The sequence below is a fragment of the Pan paniscus genome, chromosome 4, assembly GCF_029289425.2.
Source record: "Pan paniscus chromosome 4, NHGRI_mPanPan1-v2.0_pri, whole genome shotgun sequence".
In the NCBI taxonomy this organism is placed as follows: domain Eukaryota; kingdom Metazoa; phylum Chordata; class Mammalia; order Primates; family Hominidae; genus Pan; species Pan paniscus.
Genome location: NC_073253.2, coordinates 136431990 through 136450815, shown reverse-complemented (window position 1 = coordinate 136450815; position 18826 = coordinate 136431990). Strand labels below are relative to the sequence as shown.

The window sequence follows — 18826 nt, the reverse complement described above, 5'->3', positions numbered from 1 at the left end:
TGCACTGGATATCAGTGTTCACAACGCCATCCAGTGAATATATTTTTCACGATGTTATCCTGCAGCGCCACCAAGTGTCTCCATAGATTTTCACAGTTTGGTGAAAGCTACCTAAATTCCATTCACTTATATGTCCTCCGGAAACAAATATTGTTTTATTCATTGTGTTCAAGTGATTACAAATATATTGCACGTTCTGTAATAATTATTTCATATTCTCTTTAGTTTGATATGCTGTTAATATTCATCTTAAAGCATTTATCTTTCCCCCTTCTCCACACAACCAAACGTGCTTAGTTGTGGTGAATACAGAAATACAAGATGTGATTCCTGGCTCCCAGTGGTTTGTAATCTTTCTGAGAAGATTGGAAACATAAAACAACCATAATATTTTTAAGCTGTACAAAATTCTATCACTACTTGACTTTCCTTAGGTGGTAATGAAAAGGCAAACTATACATGGGTCATTTTAGAAGTCCTCTCAGAGTATATGAAACTGGATTAACCATGAGATGGGACATACTTTGATAGTTATGATAGCACAAGAAGGCATTTATATAGATTTCCTTGGTAGCAAGGAATTGTGAACTGCTAGAAAGTAAAGTAAGATATTGGGAGTAGAACACATTATGAGAATCCTTGATTTAGTTCCAGCTTCTCAAAAAATAATAAATACACAAGCACAAGCATGTTAGTTTCATTTAAAGCAGGCTTATTTCTAAGACTGCCCTCCCTCAGTTTCCCAAGATTTATTCCAACAACATCTATGGCTATCTGCTTTGTTTTTCAGCTCAAGAAGACAGAATGAGAGATATTTTCTTCCTCAATAATAGAACAAAATCTTAGCCTTCATTCTGATTAGACCAACTGAGAGCACTTCAGCCTGTTACTGAAGAAATCAGTGTCTCAAGATGTATAGGATTAAAGGTAGAGATTATAGTCCCAGAATCTAAAGACTCCATCTTTGACCCTTTGTTTTAATCCAGGCAGAGATTGCCCCTTAAACTTGAGGTGGTTTCAGTCCTAGCCAAAGTGCATGGCATAATGAGGGAGATAGTTGGAATAGGTGCTTGGAAACTACCAATGGTATCCACTGTTAGACATCTCAAAGTACTCTCAATAATGGAGGACATCTAAGAAGTCTGCTCTTAAAAATTCTAATTTCAAATTACATTCACAAAAATGTGAACTAGATACATGGTTGAAAAATTATCAGTGCAGAAGAGTAGAAATTGAATAGTATGTGGATTGACTATACAATTATCCTTCCTTCTTCTTAACCCCTCTCTAAAATGACAGAAAAGTAATAAAAGGTATGAATTCACAAAGACTAAGAATACATAAGTAAATACACAAATTATTTGATGATAGAAAGCAGATGAAAGAGCAATTGACAATAGTTCCAAGAAATGTCTAAAATAAAGTTCCTTCATTGGAGATACTAAAAATAAACTACTGGGTTTTCCCTACATAATCCTAGTAGGTACCAGACTTGGAGGAACCAGGTGTATAAGAAGGCTGAAGTCAAGTAAGGGCTTAAAAAAGAAGTTATTAGTTGAAAGTATGTATATAGGATAGTTGAATTCTCTGGTCTTTTCGCCATCGTACAGAGACAAGAAAATAACTGAGAGCCAGAGAATGGAAAGCTTATACTCTGGAGAAATTAGATTATATTCTGGAGAAATTATACTATCTCCAGTCTTGGAAACCCCAGGCAGAGCTGAGTGAAAGTAGGAGGTATGAAACTAAAGATAGGGAGATTAGGCAAAACACTGCCTTCTGTATTGTGAGACTCCTAGCCATGATACTCTCAGATTGTAGGACACAAGATATATGCCTGACATCTTCCCCATCGCACCCAAAACATTGAATATTGTAGAATTCTATCCTGGGAAATATGAAAGGCGCAGATATAGACTTACATGTACTGATATGTGGGGGTTTCCCAAGGTAGTAGCTCTATCCTAGCATGATTACGTTAGAGTGAAGCCCTGTCATCAATACTCATGAAGTGTTGACTGTCAGCATTTGCTGTGTCATCATTCATATATATAAGACAGTCAAAGATAACAAGACATTTGAGAAAATGCCTACAACATGAAATGGAAAGGCCAAAACTGTAATACTACCACCACGCACAAAAAGCAACAGGAGGGAATAGATATAATTCAGAAAACAAAAGAAAGCCTTTTAAAATGTCTGATTAGTATCCCCAGAGAAACAAAATGTAATAAGAGCTAACACTTATTTACTTATTCTAAGTTCATTATTCTAGTGCCTCATATGGATTTACCTAGTTGATGTTAACAGTAACCCTATCAAGTATGTATTTATACCTGGAAGACAAAGAATAGCTTAGGGCTTAAGTGCCCCTTACTAGCTATATAGCCTTAGGCAAATTCTTAACTTCCCTTTGATTCACTTGCAAGTTTAAAATAGGTATAATAATAACTCTTACTATATAATGCATTTTTAAAGAATAAATAGATTAATTATAGATGAAAGAAGATTTACATTTGCAAATTTGTAATAGGATGTTATGAAAAACCAAGAGCTCTTAAAAATAAATATTTGCTATCCAAAAAGAAAAACTTAAATATGGAGATTGGATGATTAAATAAATTGTCTAATAAGTAGAACAAGAGATGGAAAAGAAGAAAAAAATTATAATTTAGAGTCTCAGAAAATCAACACAGGAGGTGCAATATTTAATGAGATTCTGGTTAAAGTGAGACTGTAGAAAACTCAATGGATAAATTATTACTAAAACATAACAAGAAAATTTCTCAGAACTTACAGTAAGAGTCTATATGTTAACAGGGTATGCCTGCATGGCCCGATTAATAAATAAAATGCCTGTATTAAGGTCTTTTCAGATTACCAGGAAAAAGTTTTTCAATGCTTCCAGGAAAGGACGTAAGAGAGAAGGACACAAAGAGAGGTGGAATCAAAATCAAGTCAGTCTTCTGAAGAAACTCGACATGCAATGAGTAAAAGAGACAGCTTCAGCTTTCAAAATTTGAGGGAAAATTATTTTCAAACTAGAATTTTATACCCAGTCAAACTATCAAGCAAATGAAAACAAACAAAAAAGATGTCTTCACAATGTAAGGAGACAATTTTTTTTAAATCTCTTCTGCATTCATTTATATGAAGGTCTTGAGAGATGTGTGCCAGCTGAATAAGAGAGTAAACTAGAAAAAAGAGTATACTGGACCTTGGAAAAGTAGACTCATACAGGAAAGTATTGAAGGGAAAAAGTCCCAGGGTAACAGTCTATAGATTAACCAGTCTAAATGAAAGAGGAAACTCACGATGAAAGAGCTCCTGAAAATAAATGTCATTGACAGAGTATCTTAAAAATTGGAATATTTTTAAGGAGAAAATACATTCAAATGAAAGATATGGAAAAAAACAATAGAGGTACATAGAAAATAATGCAAGTATGAAATAACAATTACGAACTCTAGGAACCATACTTTTCAAGTATGGAAATGTAATTCTAGTACAGTATACAAATGCATATTCTGAAGCACATAGCAATATAGATAATAACCACTAATTTAACTAAGAAACTGTGACATCTATATTGGAGAAAAGGAGAAAAAGAATTTGCAATGTTTGTATATGTTTGTTAGTTTGGAAATAAAGCTAAAATGCTTTTCTATTATAGAAAGAAATGGTTCAAATACAAAACAATATCAAGATATAGTATTATAAACCTATTATTTATAAATATTGAGATCAATTCAAGAAGAAACCACACTGTGGTAAGGGACTGGCAGAATAGCTAACTTAAAAAACTATAAAATGTTAGTTATATATAGTATATCTTTTATATATAGTAATATAAAAAAACTAATGAAACTTGTTTTTCATTCTAACCTTTAGTTCCTCTTGCTTATTAAAAATTTGGTATTTAAAATAAATTTGCAACATATAAATGAATATCTCCAGCAATCTCAACCACAAATTTCAAAATGTTTTATTTTTATTCATTTTCAGGCAGATTATAATTTTATTTCAATTATAAGGCATAGTCTGTTTTATACATCAGCAAAAGTTAACATAAGAAAATATTGGCCAAGTAAAAGTAGCATGCTTAAAGATAAAATAATAAGTATATAAACTAAGGGTATTATTGATGTTCAGTATTGCTCACAATATGCTTTGTTTCATTTTGTCATGAGCATAGTAGTAGAGAAATATTTCTTTTTAAATACATGATGTAGAAATAAATGACATGGTTTTCAAACACCAATATATAGAATGTTAGAATGAGTTTGGAAATGTAGATATGCCTTCTTAAATAGAGCAAGTACACTATAGACAGAAGTGATTAGAATCATGAGATGCAAGCTCTGAAATGAATCAAAACCTCAGATTTCTGTAATGAGATATAATAGTAATTAATTCCTTGGGCAGTTGGAAAGAATTAAAACCTTAACACTATCATTTAGAAAAAAATACTCATTAAATTAAACCCAGTTGTTATTAACGCAAAAAAATGATGAAACATTGTAAAACCACAGGGGTATACTACTTGAAAATAATGCTTGAAGTTGCATAATAACTTAAATTTGAGATTTAAAAGTAAACTAATAGAAACATGGCTATGTAACACACCAAAAGTATATGAAACTAAAAACAGACTTTACTGAATATTAAATCCAAAGCTATTTCGGAAGGTGGAATTTTCTTCACCCTTCCTCCCAGGGCCCTGTGCCTGAATATCCGAAATAACTGGTTTCAAGAACTTGAACTCACTGGTCCCGGGGCCTCCCGTCAGACACACCTCATACTGGCAGCTCTGGGACAGGGTCTCAGCGCCGCTCACGTCCACCAGATGCCCTGGAAAGGGGCCCTCGGGCACCGAGCAGCGACCCACCGATGCCGCCCTGCTCCTCCTGCACAGCCGCACCGCCACGAACAGGAGCACCGAGAAGAGGAAGAGCGAAGACACCGAGGCCAACGCCACCACCAGGTAGACGGTGAGCAAGTCGGCCTGGGCCTGGGCCGGCGCCGCCTCCGGGAGAGGCAGGTAGGGCTGGGAGAAGCCGTCCACCAGGAGCAAGTGCAGCGTGGCGGTGGCCGAGCGAGGAGGCTCGCCATTGTCCTTGACCAGCACCACCAGCCTGTGCTTGGCCGCGTCGCGCTCGCTCAGCAGCCTGGCGGTGCGCACCTCGCCATTGTGCGCCCACACGCCGAACAGCCCGGGCTCCGTGGCCTTGAGCAGCTGGTACGACAGCCAGGCGTTCTGGCCCGAGTCGCCGTCCACCGCCACCACCTTGGTCACCAGGTAGCCCGGCTCGGCCGCCCGGGGCACCAGCTCGGTGCAGGGTGCAGAGCCGTTCTGCAGCGGGTACAGCACGAAGGGCGAGTTGTCGTTGGCGTCCAGCACCAGCACACGCACCAGCGCCTCGCTGCTCAGCGCGGGGGAGCCGCGGTCTGTGGCGCCCACGCGGAACTCGAAAGCCTGCAGGGCCTCGTAGTCCAGCGACCTGAGGGCGAACAGGTGGCCGTTGTCCGCGTTGATGGAGACCAGGGAGGCGAGGGGCAGATGCAGGTCTTGGGGCGGCAGCAGCGAGTAGGTGACCTGGGCGTTGGTGCCTGAGTCTCCGTCTGTGGCGCTGACGCTGCCGATGTGCAGGGCGGGGCTGTTGTTCTCGCGGACGAACAGGGTGTAGGAGGTTTGGGTGAAGGCGGGGGCGTTGTCATTGACGTCGGAGACCAGCACGGTTATGTGGTGCTCGGTTTTCAGCCTGGGTGTCCCCAAGTCAGTGACGGTGATAGTGATGTTGTACTCGGCTCTGAGCTCTCTGTCCAGCGCGCCTTCTGTAATTAGGATGTAAAAATTCTCCACAGAAGGTTTTAGTAGGAATGGCAGATTCTCTTGAATGTAGCAAACCATCTTTCCATTTTCTCCAGAGTCTCTGTCATTAATCTTAAAAACAGCCAGCGGCGTCTCAGGAGAATTCTCAGCAACAGAGTTGGAAAATGATGATACGATCAGTTCAGGGGGATTGTCATTGGTGTCCAATACTTCCACTAAAACCCTACATCTTGCAGAAAGGCCTCCACCGTCCATTGCCTGTATATTTATTTTGTAAGAATTTACTAACTCATAATCAAGCAATTCTCTGAGAAAGATTTCCCCAGAAAAAGGATTGATTTGAAAGGTTGTTCGAATATTTTCTGAGGCATCAAAAAATGAATAGGATACTTCCGCGTTGACTCCAGAGTCTACATCTTCTGCCGATACCTTAACAATAAGGAACCCAATGGGGCTGTTTTCTGGAGCCTGGGTCTCATACAGAGCCTGGGCAAACTGTGGGGCATTGTCATTGACGTCCAAGACAACGATGCGTACAGTAGAGGTCCCAGACCTGGATGGAGACCCACCATCCAGCGCTGTGAGGGTTAAGCTGAGCTCTTCCTGCTCCTCCCGATCCAGTGCTTTGTCCAACACTAGCTCTGGATATATCATGCCTTCATCACTGCCACTAATTTTAATATGGAAAAAAGAGTTGGGGCTGATCGTGTAGTTTTGGATACCGTTAAGTCCTCTATCTGGATCCTGTGCTCTTTCTAGTCTAAATGCTGTCCCTTCAGCTGTATTTTCTGATATTTTTAAGACTGTTTCTTTGTCCTGAAATACTGGCGCGTGATCATTTATATCCCTGACTCTCAGCTCAGCCCGGTAAATCTGAAAGGGATCATCCATTAAAATTTGGAAATACAGCATACAGGGCTCTTTAGGGCCACACAGCTTCTCTCGGTCCAGTTTCTCATTTGTGAGCAAATTCCCGGTATGTGAATCCAGGAGCAGGTATTGTTTGTTATCATCGGAAACCACCCTGGTTCCCCTTGCAGCCAGCTCCCCCTCTGCTAGTCCCAGATCCTTTGCCAGATTGACCACAAAGGATCCTTTCTCTGTTTCCTCAGTCACCGAATAACGTCCAAACCCAGAACCTGCCAAGGACACTCCCCAAAAAAGAAAAAGAAACAGGACTTGCCTTTGTCTTGGAAAGCTGAACCCCCTGGTCTTCATAGCTGCTTCTTTCCTCGATGTCAGTCTCAATCACACTGCCCCAGCACAAATAGCAATCGCAAACCCAGACTTATGTGTACCAGAGATCTAGAGTTTTTAATTTTTCCTTTCCCAATCAGGGACTCGACAGCTCTTCTTCTCAGCCCATCTGTCTCAGTGTTTCCTTTTTGTCAAGGACTTCCGTAGCATTCTGGTCAATTTTGTTCCTCCGTCTCTTCAGTCCGCAGCGCCACCTTGTGGCTTCCAACACAGTCAAATGGCTGTGCCCAATTTTTGTGTTTATATAAAAATTCTTCATTGCTTCATGAGAAAAGTTAAAAATTGAACAGTTGAAAAAATGTTTCTAGCAGTAACCCTGTTCAACTCTGTGTTAGATTTAGCTGTGTACTAGGCCTTTCGCCTCTGACACAACTCTTATGCAAACAAAGGGAAAATTGTGGGTGCCTTCTGGAACCACCAAAATAATCAATTTCACTGTCTCAAAAGCTTTGGGCATAGGAACACCAAAAATTAACAACAATAAAAAAAACTTGTTTCACATCTTCTTCAACAAATTTCTTCAAGATCTCAGATTGCCTAACTAGAATCACCGCTCTGCAGTCCAGAACCAAGCATTTAGGCTGTCTTTCCATTGTGCTTCTCTAAAACTTATGCATACAACTATGTTTACTCTATAAATAATATTGCTTCTTGTTTCAGGCCAGTTTGCCCCTTCATCAATGTGTGAACTACTTGAGAACAACTATGTCTTAGTCATCTTTGGTTGGCAAATTAGCCACTCACTAAATACTGGCTATTTTAAGGCATGCATAAATAAACTAGTGAGTAGGACATGAAACAAAATTCAGTGCCTTTCGATCTCTGCTATTTGAAAATTGTTTTCTTTAATATACTCATACTTTGCAATTTGTTTTTTTTTTCTTAGATTAGCTTTAAAGTAACTTGCAGAATTAAAGAAGGGACTGACCTTTATTTTCAAGTCCCTTTTAGTGGAAATCTAGTAGGCCCTAATTTCTCTGAACCAAATAAGCGGAGGTAAAGAACAGATCAAACTAACACCTATCCTAACACTATTGAAAGTGAAAACAAATTATTAAATCTGACTCACATAGAATTTTATTCAAAGGCCTAATATCTAGAAAGAAGCTCAACTTTACACGTAATAAGCAAGAAATACAGATTAAACATAGGGATATTTTACAGAGAAAGGGCTAGATACCGCCAATGTATACTATGATGAATATAAAAGCCAAACCATGTAAATGTCTCCTTGATAAGTTTTTTTTCCAACTTAATGAGATTGAGTTGTTAGCTATTAAAAATATAACAGGGACCTCTGATTTTTAAATTCAGTAATAGAAAGAATAAATTATTAAATATTTTTACATAATACCTTTGCCTTTTGTCTACAAACACAAACACATTTACACATACTGAATGTCTTACAATGGCTTCTCTTTTTATTTTTAGATAAGGCTGGTTAAAGATTTCTCATATCACTTACAATAGGAATATTTTATTTTATTTAAGGAGATACCAATACAGGGAAAATAGAACTTTTTTTTTTAAGGTAACTTTACGAGACTCCATCTCAAAAAAATAAATAAATAAAACTTTGGATGGGCACATTGGCTTATGCCTGTAATCCCAGAATTTTGGGAGGCTGAGGAGGGAGGATGGCTTGAGCCCAGGAGTTCAAGATCAGCCTGGGCAACTTGGCAAAATCCCATCGCTGCAAAAGATTAGCCAGGCATGGTGGCATGCACCTATAGTCCAAGCTACTTGGGAGGCTGAGGTGGAAGGATCCGTTGAGCCCAGGAGGCAGAGGTTGCAGTGAGCCAAGATTGTGCCACTGCACTCCAGCCTGGGTGACAAGAGTAAGACTCTGTCTCAAAAAGGAAAAAAAAAAGAAAAGAAAAGAAAAGAAAGAAACTTTAAGAAAAGTATTATAATGAAAATTGAGCCCAACAAAAATACCAATTTTGAAAGGAAAATAGACAAAAGAAATGTAACATAGGAAATATGCCTAATATATGCAACAGGTTATTTTAATACTTGAAGTTCTAGGAAACTGAGAAGTAACATGAAAAATGGAGCAAAAAATGAATAGGAAGTAAATAAAATATAAAGACAGAAAAATTTTAAATGACATCAACTTTGAAGATAAAGTCTATTTTGTTAATTGGGATTCTATAGGCGACACCTCTTCGGGGTAAATATGAGGAAAAGGGAAACTGGAATTAACAATATAATTTGAACTAACAATCAGAGAAAAATACCTTATTGGTGGTGGTGAGCATGAACAATTTAATCAACAAGACAATCATAAGAAGTTAAGGAATTTATCAAATGGGTTCCTATCAATAATTAAATCCAAAGCTATTGTGAAGGGTGGAATTTTAATCTATTTCTTTCCTAGTGCCCTAAGGAGAGAAGTTGGGGATAATCGGCTTCAGGAACTTGAACTCACTTGTTTCTGAGCCTCCTGTCAGACACACCTCGTATTGGTAGCTCTGGAACAGGGTCCCGGTGCCGCTCACGTCCACCAGACGCCCTGGAAAGGGGCCCTCAGGCACCGAGCAGCGGCCCACCGAGGCCGCCTTGCTCCTCCTGCACAGCCGCACCGCCACGAACAGGAGCACCGAAAAGAGGAAGAGCGACGACACCGAGGCCAATGCCACCACCAGGTAGACAGTGAGCGAGTTGGCCTGGGTCTGGCCGGGGGCCGCCTCTGGGAGCGGCAGGAAGGGCTGGGAGAAGCCGTCCACCAGGAGCACTTGCAGCGTGGCGGTGGCCGAGCGCGGAGGCTCGCCATTGTCCTTGACCAGCACCACCAGCCTGTGCTTGGCCGCGTCGCGCTCGCTCAGCAGCCTGGCGGTGCGCACCTCGCCATTGTGCGCCCACACACCGAACAGCCCGGGCTCCGTGGCCTTGAGCAGCTGGTACGACAGCCAGGCGTTCTGGCCCGAGTCGCCGTCCACCGCCACCACCTTGGTCACCAGGTAGCCCGGCTCGGCCGCCCGGGGCACCAGCTCGGTGCAGGGCGCGGAGCCGTTCTGCAGCGGGTACAGCACGAAGGGCGAGTTGTCGTTGGCGTCCAGCACCACCACGTGCACCACCGCCTCGCTGCTCAAAGCCGGGGAGCCGCGGTCTGTGGCGCCCACGCGGAACTCGAAAGCCTGCAGGGCCTCGTAGTCCAGGGACCTGAGGGCGAACAGGTGGCCGTTGTCTGCGTTGATGGAGACAAGGGAGGCGAGGGGCAGGTGCGGGTCCTGGGGCGGCAGCAGCGAGTAGGTGACCTGGGCGTTGGTGCCCGAGTCTCTGTCTGTGGCGCTGACGCTGCCGATGTGCAGGGCGGGGCTGTTGTTCTCGCGGACGAACAAGGTGTAGGAGGTTTGGGTGAAAGCGGGGGCGTTATCGTTGACATCTGATATCTGCACTGTTATGTTGTGCTCCGTTTTCAGCCTTGGAGTCCCCATATCTGTGACGGTGAGGGTGATATTATATTCAGCTCTTGCTTCTCTGTCGAGTGCTCTCTCCGTTACCAAGGTGTAAAAGTTCTTGACTGAAGGTTTTAGAAGAAAGGGAAGGTCTTCCTGGATGGAGGAAATCGTCTTCCCATTGTTTCCGGAGTCAGGATCTGAAACGCTGAAAACAGCAACTACTATCTCAGGCGAGTTCTCTGGGATGGGGCTGGTGAGTGCAGACATGGTCAACTGTGGGGGATTGTCATTCACGTCCACCACCTGCAGGAGAAGAGTGCACTTTCCTGAAAGACCTCCCCCATCTGTGGCTTTGATGTCCACTTCATAAGACGTAACCGTTTCGAAATCTACTTGTTCTCTCAGTCGAATTTCCCCTGTCATAGGATTTACCTCCAAAGTTTTACTAATATCCTCTGAAGGCTGAAAGAGTGTGTATGATATTTTTCCATTGGCTCCGCTGTCTAAATCCCTGGCGGAGACGGTGGCAACCAGGGAGCCAAGAGGGCTGTTCTCTGGAATCTGCACTTTGTAGATGGGCTGCTCAAACTCAGGAGCGTTATCATTGATGTCCACCACTTCAATGCGGACCTGAGCAGTTCCAGATCGCGGTGGAGAGCCACCATCCAGCGCTGTCAGGGTTAATCTTAGTTGAGGCTCCTCCTCCCGATCCAGCTCTTTATCCAACATTAGCTCAGGGTATTTCCTGCCATCATTGCGTTCTCTGGTTAGAACAGCAAAATGGGAATTTGGGCTGATTTTATAGTTTTGAACATTATTGCTTCCTACGTCCAAGTCCAAAGCATGAGACAGTGGAAACTCAGTTCCTAGAGGACTGTTTTCCGGTATTTTTAGAAGCATTTCCTTTTCAGTGAACATGGGAGAATGGTCATTTATATCTATCACCCTCAGTTCAGCCTGAAATATTTCTAAAGGGTTTTCCATTAACACTTGGAAATGTAGTATGCAAGGCTCAGTGGGACCGCATAGCTCCTCTCGATCTAGCTTCTCATTTATGAGCAAATCCCCAGTTTGAGCCTTGAGCTGCAAATGCTGTTTGTTCCCCTGGGAAATGATCCTGGCCTTGCGGGTGGACATCTCTGTCAACCCCAACCCCAGGTCTTTTCCTAGATTTGCCACAAAAGAGCCTCTCTCCGTTTCTTCCACTACGGAATAGGACCCCAACTCGGCGCCCGCCCCAGACAAGCTCAGCAAAACAAAGAAAACAAGGACTTGCCTTTGTCTCCGATTGTGCATCCATCCAATCTCCATTGCTTTTTCTTGAAAAGTTGGTTCACGGAAGCGTCATGTATCCCCAGGATCCTAGTAGCACGTTTTTGCAGTCCAGAATGTCAGAACCAAGCAGCCCAATGGTGTCTTAAAGAGGTTTCACACTCGCATTCGCTCTGGCTCAGCTATTCTTTTGCTTCCAGGCTTTGGGAAACGGTTTGCTGGATCCTGGAGCTGCGTAGGCAGTTGTATTTTCCGTCAGCTTAACCTGCAGCGCCACCACGCGTTCTCACTGAGTCTTTTACTGTGGTTGAATATTGGAGGCAAAATAATTCTAAATGTACTGAATAGACTATGTAATACAAAACACTGAGTTCTATTTTCATGTGACTTTCGTGTATACAGATGGAGCTCTGTGATGTTGTACAGGGAGGAGTACAAAGAGAAGACTGTCGTTTATGTTATTGACTGTTTAATGCTGTTGAGATTAATGATTAAATAAAATTCAATGAACATTTAATCAGAGATAGAATACACACTTAGAAGCAAAATTTTTCTGAAGTAACATGAGAACAGTTTCACAAGTACATCTTTTTCATGGTACCTATATAGACACTATGAGTAGACACTGCAAAATTGCAATCAGTGGTAGTTCTAAAGAGTATTTAACAATTGCTTTATTAAAGAATAAATTGCTTCCTTTTCTTTCTGACACCTAACCCTGAGAAGTGTGAGTTTTTACAACTTTCAAGTTATTGGAAAATTCATTCCCAAACAAGCAAATCTCAAGGTTGGGTCTGCTACACTTTTGGATTCCCCCCACCCTTTTTTCATTTCAATGGCTTTTAATATATTCAGAGGTGTGCATCCACCATCACAATTTTAGAACATTTTCATCTCAAGAGAAACCTTACCTCTTTTAATTATCACCGTACCCGTTCTCCCATCCCACTTATAAACGTGTGTGTGTGTGTGTGTGTGTGTGTGTGTGTGTGTAGGTTAACTGAAAAAGACTGAAGAAAGAGAATAAGAAATTCAAGAAATGAAACTATAGGTTAACTCTACTTCCTACTTAGACTCATTTCTTTAATAATGGATATGGCATGTAGAGAAAGTACAGGACTATAAATCAGGTTAATTCGCTCATCATAAAGTTCATTTGTAGTATCTGTCCCAGCATACTTAGAGCTTTGATAAGAACATGGGTATATTTGTGCAGAGTAGTATAAACAAACGATAAACTAAAACTTATATTTTCACATGAGAGTTTAGTTCATGGAGTAGGAGTAGGAATAACATAAATTTCACTTCCTTAGTTAGAAAAACAATGCTATCAGTTAATGCCTGACCATATAGCATATTGGCTAGACTTAGATTATATTTTAAATTTTTACCTTTATTATTTCAGAATTATAAGAAAGTTAATCGTTTTTTGTGGGGGGGAATGAGGTCTCACTCTGTCACCCAGCCTGGAGTGCAATGGCACAATCTTGGCTCACTGTAGTCTCTGTCTCCTGGGCTCAGGGGATCCTCTTACCTCAGCCTCCTGAGTAGCTGGGACTACAGGTTCGCAATCACACCTGGCTAATTTTTGTATTTTTGTTAGTGTCAGTGTTTTGCCCCATTGCCCAGGCTGGTCTCGAAGTACTGAGCTCAAAGGGTTCAGCTTGCCTCAGCCTCTCAAAGTGTTATGATTACAGGTGTGAGCCACAGCTCACAGCCAAGTTACCTTTCTAAGCCTCAGTTTTCTCATATTTAAAAAAGGGGATAATATGTCAACTCCCTTAGGATATGGGGAAACATTTAAAAGGCAATAAATGTAAAACATTCTCTACACCACTTTTAACTAAATTTTACCTAGATTAGAAATCAAAAAATAAAGGCTTAAAAAGATCAGTTACATTAATTTCTTCACTTCAGATCTGTGCATTTTACTATGTACATTTTAACAAAAATTGCACTGTTAAAGAATTATGATTAGAGTCCACTGGATATACTAATGAAGAGAAGATGAGATATCATTTTTTAAAACAGTGAAAACAAGACAAATACTATGGGCAAATGTAGTGTAATTTAAAATTTATGCTAAGTTGACAGAAAACCATTCCTTTGAATTGATCATAAAAATTAAAATATATAATATGAAATCAATTACTTTAACTGAAGGCTGAAACCAAAGCCATTCCTAAAGTTAGAGTTTTGTTCCATTTCTGGCCCAAAAGAATGGCCCTGAATATTAGGTAATACTGGTTTCAGGAACTGGAACTCATTCGTCCCTGAGCCTCCTGCCAGGCACACCTCGTACTGATAGTTCTGAGACAGGCTCCCGGTGCCCCTCACGTCCACCAGATGCCCTGGAAAGGGGCCCTCAGGCACTGAGCAGCGACCCACCGAGGCCGCCCTGCTCCTCCTGCACAGCCGCACCGCCACGAACAGGAGCACCGAAAAGAGGAAGAGCGAAGACACCGAGGCCAACGCCACCACCAGGTAGACGGTGAGAGAGTCGGCCTGGCCCTGGGCTGGGGCAGCCTCCGGAAGCGGCAGGTAGGGCTGGGAGAAGCCGTCCACCAGGAGCACTTGCAACGTGGCGGTGGCCGAGCACGGAGGCTCGCCATTGTCCTTGACCAGCACCACCAGCCTCTGCTTGGCTGCGTCGCGCTCGCTCAACAGCCTGGCGGTGCGCACCTCCCCATTGTGCGCCCACACACCGAACAGCCCGGGCTCCGTGGCCTTGAGCAGCTGGTACGACAGCCAGGCGTTCTGGCCCGAGTCGCCGTCCACCGCCACCACCTTGGTCACCAGGTAGCCCGGCTCGGCCGCCCGGGGCACCAGCTCGGTGCAGGGCGCGGAGCTATTCTGCAGCGGGTACAGCACGAAGGGCGAGTTGTCGTTGGCGTCCAGCACCAGCACGCGCACCAGCGCCTCGCTGCTCAGCGCCGGGGAGCCGCGGTCTGAAGCGCCCACCCGGAACTCGAACGCCTGCAGGGCCTCGTAGTCCAGGGACCTGAGGGCGAACAGGTGGCCGTTGTCTGTGTTGATGGAGACCAGGGAGGCGAGGGGCAGGTGCGGGTTCTGGGGCGGCAGCAGCGAGTAGGTGACCTGGGCGTTGGTGCCCGAGTCTCTGTCTGTGGCGCTGACGCTGCCGATGTGCAGGGCGGGGCTGTTGTTCTCGCGGACGAACAGGGTGTAGGAGGCTTGGGTGAAAGCGGGGGCGTTGTCATTGACGTCCGACACCAGCACGGTCATATTGAGATGTGTTGTCAGCCTGGGTGTCCCTAAGTCAGTGACGGTGATAGTGACGTTGTACTCGGCTCTGCTTTCTCTGTCTAGTGGTGTCTCTGTTAGTAGGGTGTAAAAGTTCCCCACAGAAGATTTCAGGAGGAAGGGTAGATCCTCCTGAATGGAGCAACTTATTTTCCCATTTTCTCCTGAATCAAGGTCTGAAACACTGAAAAGTGCAACCACAGTTTCAGGCGCATTCTCAGGTATTGGGCTGGTAAATGCAGACATGGTAACTTCTGGGGCATGGTCGTTCACATCTATCACTTGAATCAGAACGGTGCATTTTCCAGAAAAGCCTCCAGCATCTCTCGCCTCGATATTGACTTCATAGGACTGAAATTTTTCGAAATCAAGTTGTTTCTTTAGTCGAATTTCTCCTGTCAAGAAATCGACCGTAAAAGTTTTGCTTATCTCATCTGAAGCTTGGAAAAGTGAATAGGAAATCTCTCCGTTGACTCCTGTGTCTACATCCGTGGCAGAGACCTTCACAACCAGGAAGCTTATTGGACTGTCCTCAGAGATCTGCGCCCTATAGAAAGGCTGCTCAAATTCAGGGGCATTATCGTTGACATCGACAACTTCAATGTAGACCTGAGCAGTGCCAGATCTGGGCGGAGAGCCACCATCCAGTGCTGTGAGTGTTAACCTGAGCTCAGCTTCTTCCTCTCGGTCCAGCGCTTTGTCCAGCACCAGCTCTGGGTATTTCCTGCCATCACTGCGTTTGCGGGTGAGGACCCGAAAATAGGAGTTGGGGCTGATTATATAGTTCTCAATATTGTTTTGGCCTACATCTAAGTCTTCGGCATTCTTCAGAGGAAACGCAGTCCCAGGAGGACTGCTCTCTGATACTTTCACCAACATTTGTTTGTCCAGAAATACTGGAGAGTGGTCGTTTATGTCTATTACTTGCAGCTCAGCTTGAAAAAACTCGAAGGGACTCTCTAGCAACACTTGGAATCGTAGCACACAGGGCTCTGTGTGACCGCACAGATCCTCACGGTCCAATTTCTCATTTAGCAACAAATCCCCGGTCTCCTGATTGAGCTGCAAATGTAGCTTGTTCCCTCTGGAAGCAACCCTAATCCCCCGCCTGGAGAATTCCCTCTGCTCCAGACCCAGGTCCTTTGCTAAATTGGTGACAAAGGAGCTGCCCTCAGTTTCCTCCACCACAGAATAGCTTCTAGGTTCCGCCGCGCCCGCCAGAGATAAGCCCAAAAGGAGAAAGGAAAAAAGGACTTGCCTTTGTCTGCAAATGAGCTTCCCGCTGGCCTCCATTGTTCTTGCTGGATTCAGCTTCCTGGGAGGACGGTTCTGTGGGACTGTAAAGTCCCCAGTATCTGAGGCTGTGGTTATTCTACAGATACCTCAGAAATATGCCAGTGAGTAGTCCTCTCCAGAGGACCCAGCCGTCCTCCCTTTGGCATCCAAGCTTCCCGTGGACATCCAGGTTCTGCTGCTTTTTGCCGGTTAATGGAGCTGCAGCTGCGGTTCTGGTTTGTACCTTCTTATCCTGCAGCGCCACCACGCGTCCTCACAGGATCTTACATTTTGTGGGATGATAATAGATGTAATATTCCCAACTCTGCCTGTATGTACCCTGGGACTATGTAAAGTTACAACACCACGGTTAATATCGCCGGACGTTACTGAGCAGACAACTGCCCGAAGAAGAAATTGCGTTAGTCTTTCAACAATGCTAACTGAGTTTTGGGCAAAAAGGAAATATTTAGGTAACAGTCTAGCTTGGCAAAAAGAATTTCAAATATAATTGTAGTTAACATGGGCAACATTTAGATCTTTATAGTTTTATTTCCATGAACCATAGGAATAATTAGTAGCTGTGAACCTCGAACAAATTATTTAATCTCTCTGCTTTAATTTCCTCATCTGTAAAATGAGGATAATAATAGCACCTACCACATAGGGCTGTTGTGAATTCCCCACCTTACACATGAGGAAACTGATTCAAAGAGAGATTAAGCTTAAAAATAAACTATGTACCCGGTATATGGCAATTTGATACCACCAGGTAGGTGACTCTGCATAAATCCATTGCTATAACTAGAAAAACACCTCAAAATTACGTGGTAGAATAGTACAGGAACATGACTATCTCAGGTAGAGAAGTTATGTCAAACAGTGAAGGTAAACAAGGAAAGGCTGGAGAGCTTGTCTAAATAGAGACAAAATGTGTAACAGCAGTGGTGATTTTATTTCTGGGGAAGCGTGTCCTTTTTTGTTACCTCTATTTCTCTTCTAATAGCATCAATTTTAAAAAGCTTTTATTTTGATATTTTTCATATCTCATAAAAGGAGAGGAGTAAAATTAACCTGCAATTACTCAGTACTAGCATCAACTATTATCAATGTCTTGCCATAATTCTTGACGCTATCCCTCCAACATCTTTACGTTCCAGACAAACTGAATTTTCACCCACAAATACTTCATTGTACATTTCTTTAAATGCGTAATAACTTTAAGTGACTCTAAAAATACCCTTAAGTACAATGCCATTATTATACGTAAAAAATTAAGTTAATATTACTTAATACCCATCTATATTCAAACTCTTCCAAGTGTTTCAAAGTCATTGCTGATGTTTGAATGAAGATCCAGACAAGATCCACACATTACGTTTGATTGGTAGATCTCGTAAGATCTTTCCTACTGTAGACTTCTCTCCTCCTGTTTTTCATGCTATTTATTTGTTGTAGAAATTAGATAATTTTACCCTAAGACCATGAAAGCATTTTAAGATTTTACTGCTGTGAGGTATTTTTGCCTCTAGATTCTATCCCACCAGTGATATATAGTAATACTATCTTTATTAGAGTTACCAGCACTAGTTTATAATATTTTCAGAACACAACCATGCAAAAATTATCTAGATATTTTAAAAATAAAAATCAGTTGTAAATTTTTATAAAAAACAGTGCTTCTCCTTAACTTCCGAGAATTTCTAAAAATTTAATGATCATCTATGATTCCTTTGATATTATGCATTTAAAACTAACTATTCTTTTTCTTAAATTTTCCTGATTCAATAGTGCACTATAATTAATAGAAAACTTTTAAAAACAAACTTTCAAATCAGGAAAATGTATTACAAATGTTAAGTATGGGTGACTGCAGAAAATCTACAATATGAAGAAAATAATTAACTAATGATGCAATCAAAATTATGTAATATTCCTACTCAGGACCATTAATCTTTTTTCTGGGAAATGAAAGTCATATGTTCTGAAGAAAGGAGAAGGCACAGGTTGCCCTTTCAATTTTGTTTTCCGCTTGAGTTTGGACAGATCAGAGCATTAGTAATAATAGTTGAAAATTGACCCAGAAAAGCAGGACTTTTGGTGTATAAGAAAATAAAACCATAGATAAATATGTACATTATTATTTCTAAATATAGAAAAGATTGAACAACAGTATAAATATGATAAAAGACTTCTCCTTAATTAGGCAGAAACTTGCCAGGTGATATCTAATGACAGAAAACAGTATGGAATCGGAGCAGGGTCACTGACCCACAGTCAGACAGATCTGGGATGGATGCTCAGTTTTGTCACTTATTAGTTAGTGGACCTTAGTGAACTTACTGAATCTCTAAGACCATCTATTTGTTCATTCCTAAAATACCATGCCTCATATGCTTCTTCTCAGATTAAAAGTGTTAAAATAGTGTATGATGCATTAAAAGCATTTTTTAAAAATGCTTAAAAAGATACTCTACAGTCTATGCTTCTGAGACTAGGGTAGGTACACTCATACAGCTTTCTA

The 18826-nt window shown here is 42.1% G+C and overlaps 2 protein-coding genes across 3 annotated transcripts; both read right to left on the bottom strand.

The window, feature by feature from the left end:
- Window positions 1–3962: 3962 nt before the first annotated feature.
- Window positions 3963–11976, bottom strand: LOC103783390 (protocadherin beta-10). 2 transcript variants are annotated; one of them, XM_034960646.4, is made up of 2 exons: window positions 10699–11976; window positions 3963–5944 (listed from the first exon to the last, which is right to left on the bottom strand). In XM_034960646.4, the coding sequence occupies exons 1-2, from the start codon at window positions 11803–11805 to the stop codon at window positions 4655–4657; spliced, it is 2397 nt and encodes a 798-aa protein (XP_034816537.2). In that variant the 5' UTR covers window positions 11806–11976; the 3' UTR covers window positions 3963–4654. The 2 variants fall into 2 exon arrangements, with proteins under 2 accessions (XP_034816537.2, XP_008952785.3); XM_008954537.5 differs by lacking the exon at window positions 10699–11976 and having other exon boundaries at window positions 3963–7417.
- Window positions 11977–12218: 242 nt separating this feature from the next.
- Window positions 12219–18745, bottom strand: PCDHB8 (protocadherin beta 8). Its single transcript, XM_008954536.6, has one exon. It carries the CDS (start codon window positions 16318–16320, stop codon window positions 13915–13917), a length of 2406 nt encoding a protein of 801 aa, XP_008952784.1. The 5' UTR covers window positions 16321–18745; the 3' UTR covers window positions 12219–13914.
- Window positions 18746–18826: the final 81 nt, after the last annotated feature.

What these genes read in the sequence shown, in the direction of transcription:
- LOC103783390 (XM_034960646.4), bottom strand. Translation starts at nt 11,805, where the DNA reads ATGGAGATTGGATGGATGCACAATCGGAGACAAAGGCAAGTCCTTGTT. An exon ending in TAGTAGTTGCTGTTTTCAGC is followed by an intron (nt 5,945 to 10,698) that starts GTTTCAGATCCT and finishes GCTGTTTTTAAG; the next exon opens with ATTAATGACAGAGACTCTGG.
- PCDHB8 (XM_008954536.6), bottom strand. Translation starts at nt 16,320, where the DNA reads ATGGAGGCCAGCGGGAAGCTCATTTGCAGACAAAGGCAAGTCCTTTTT.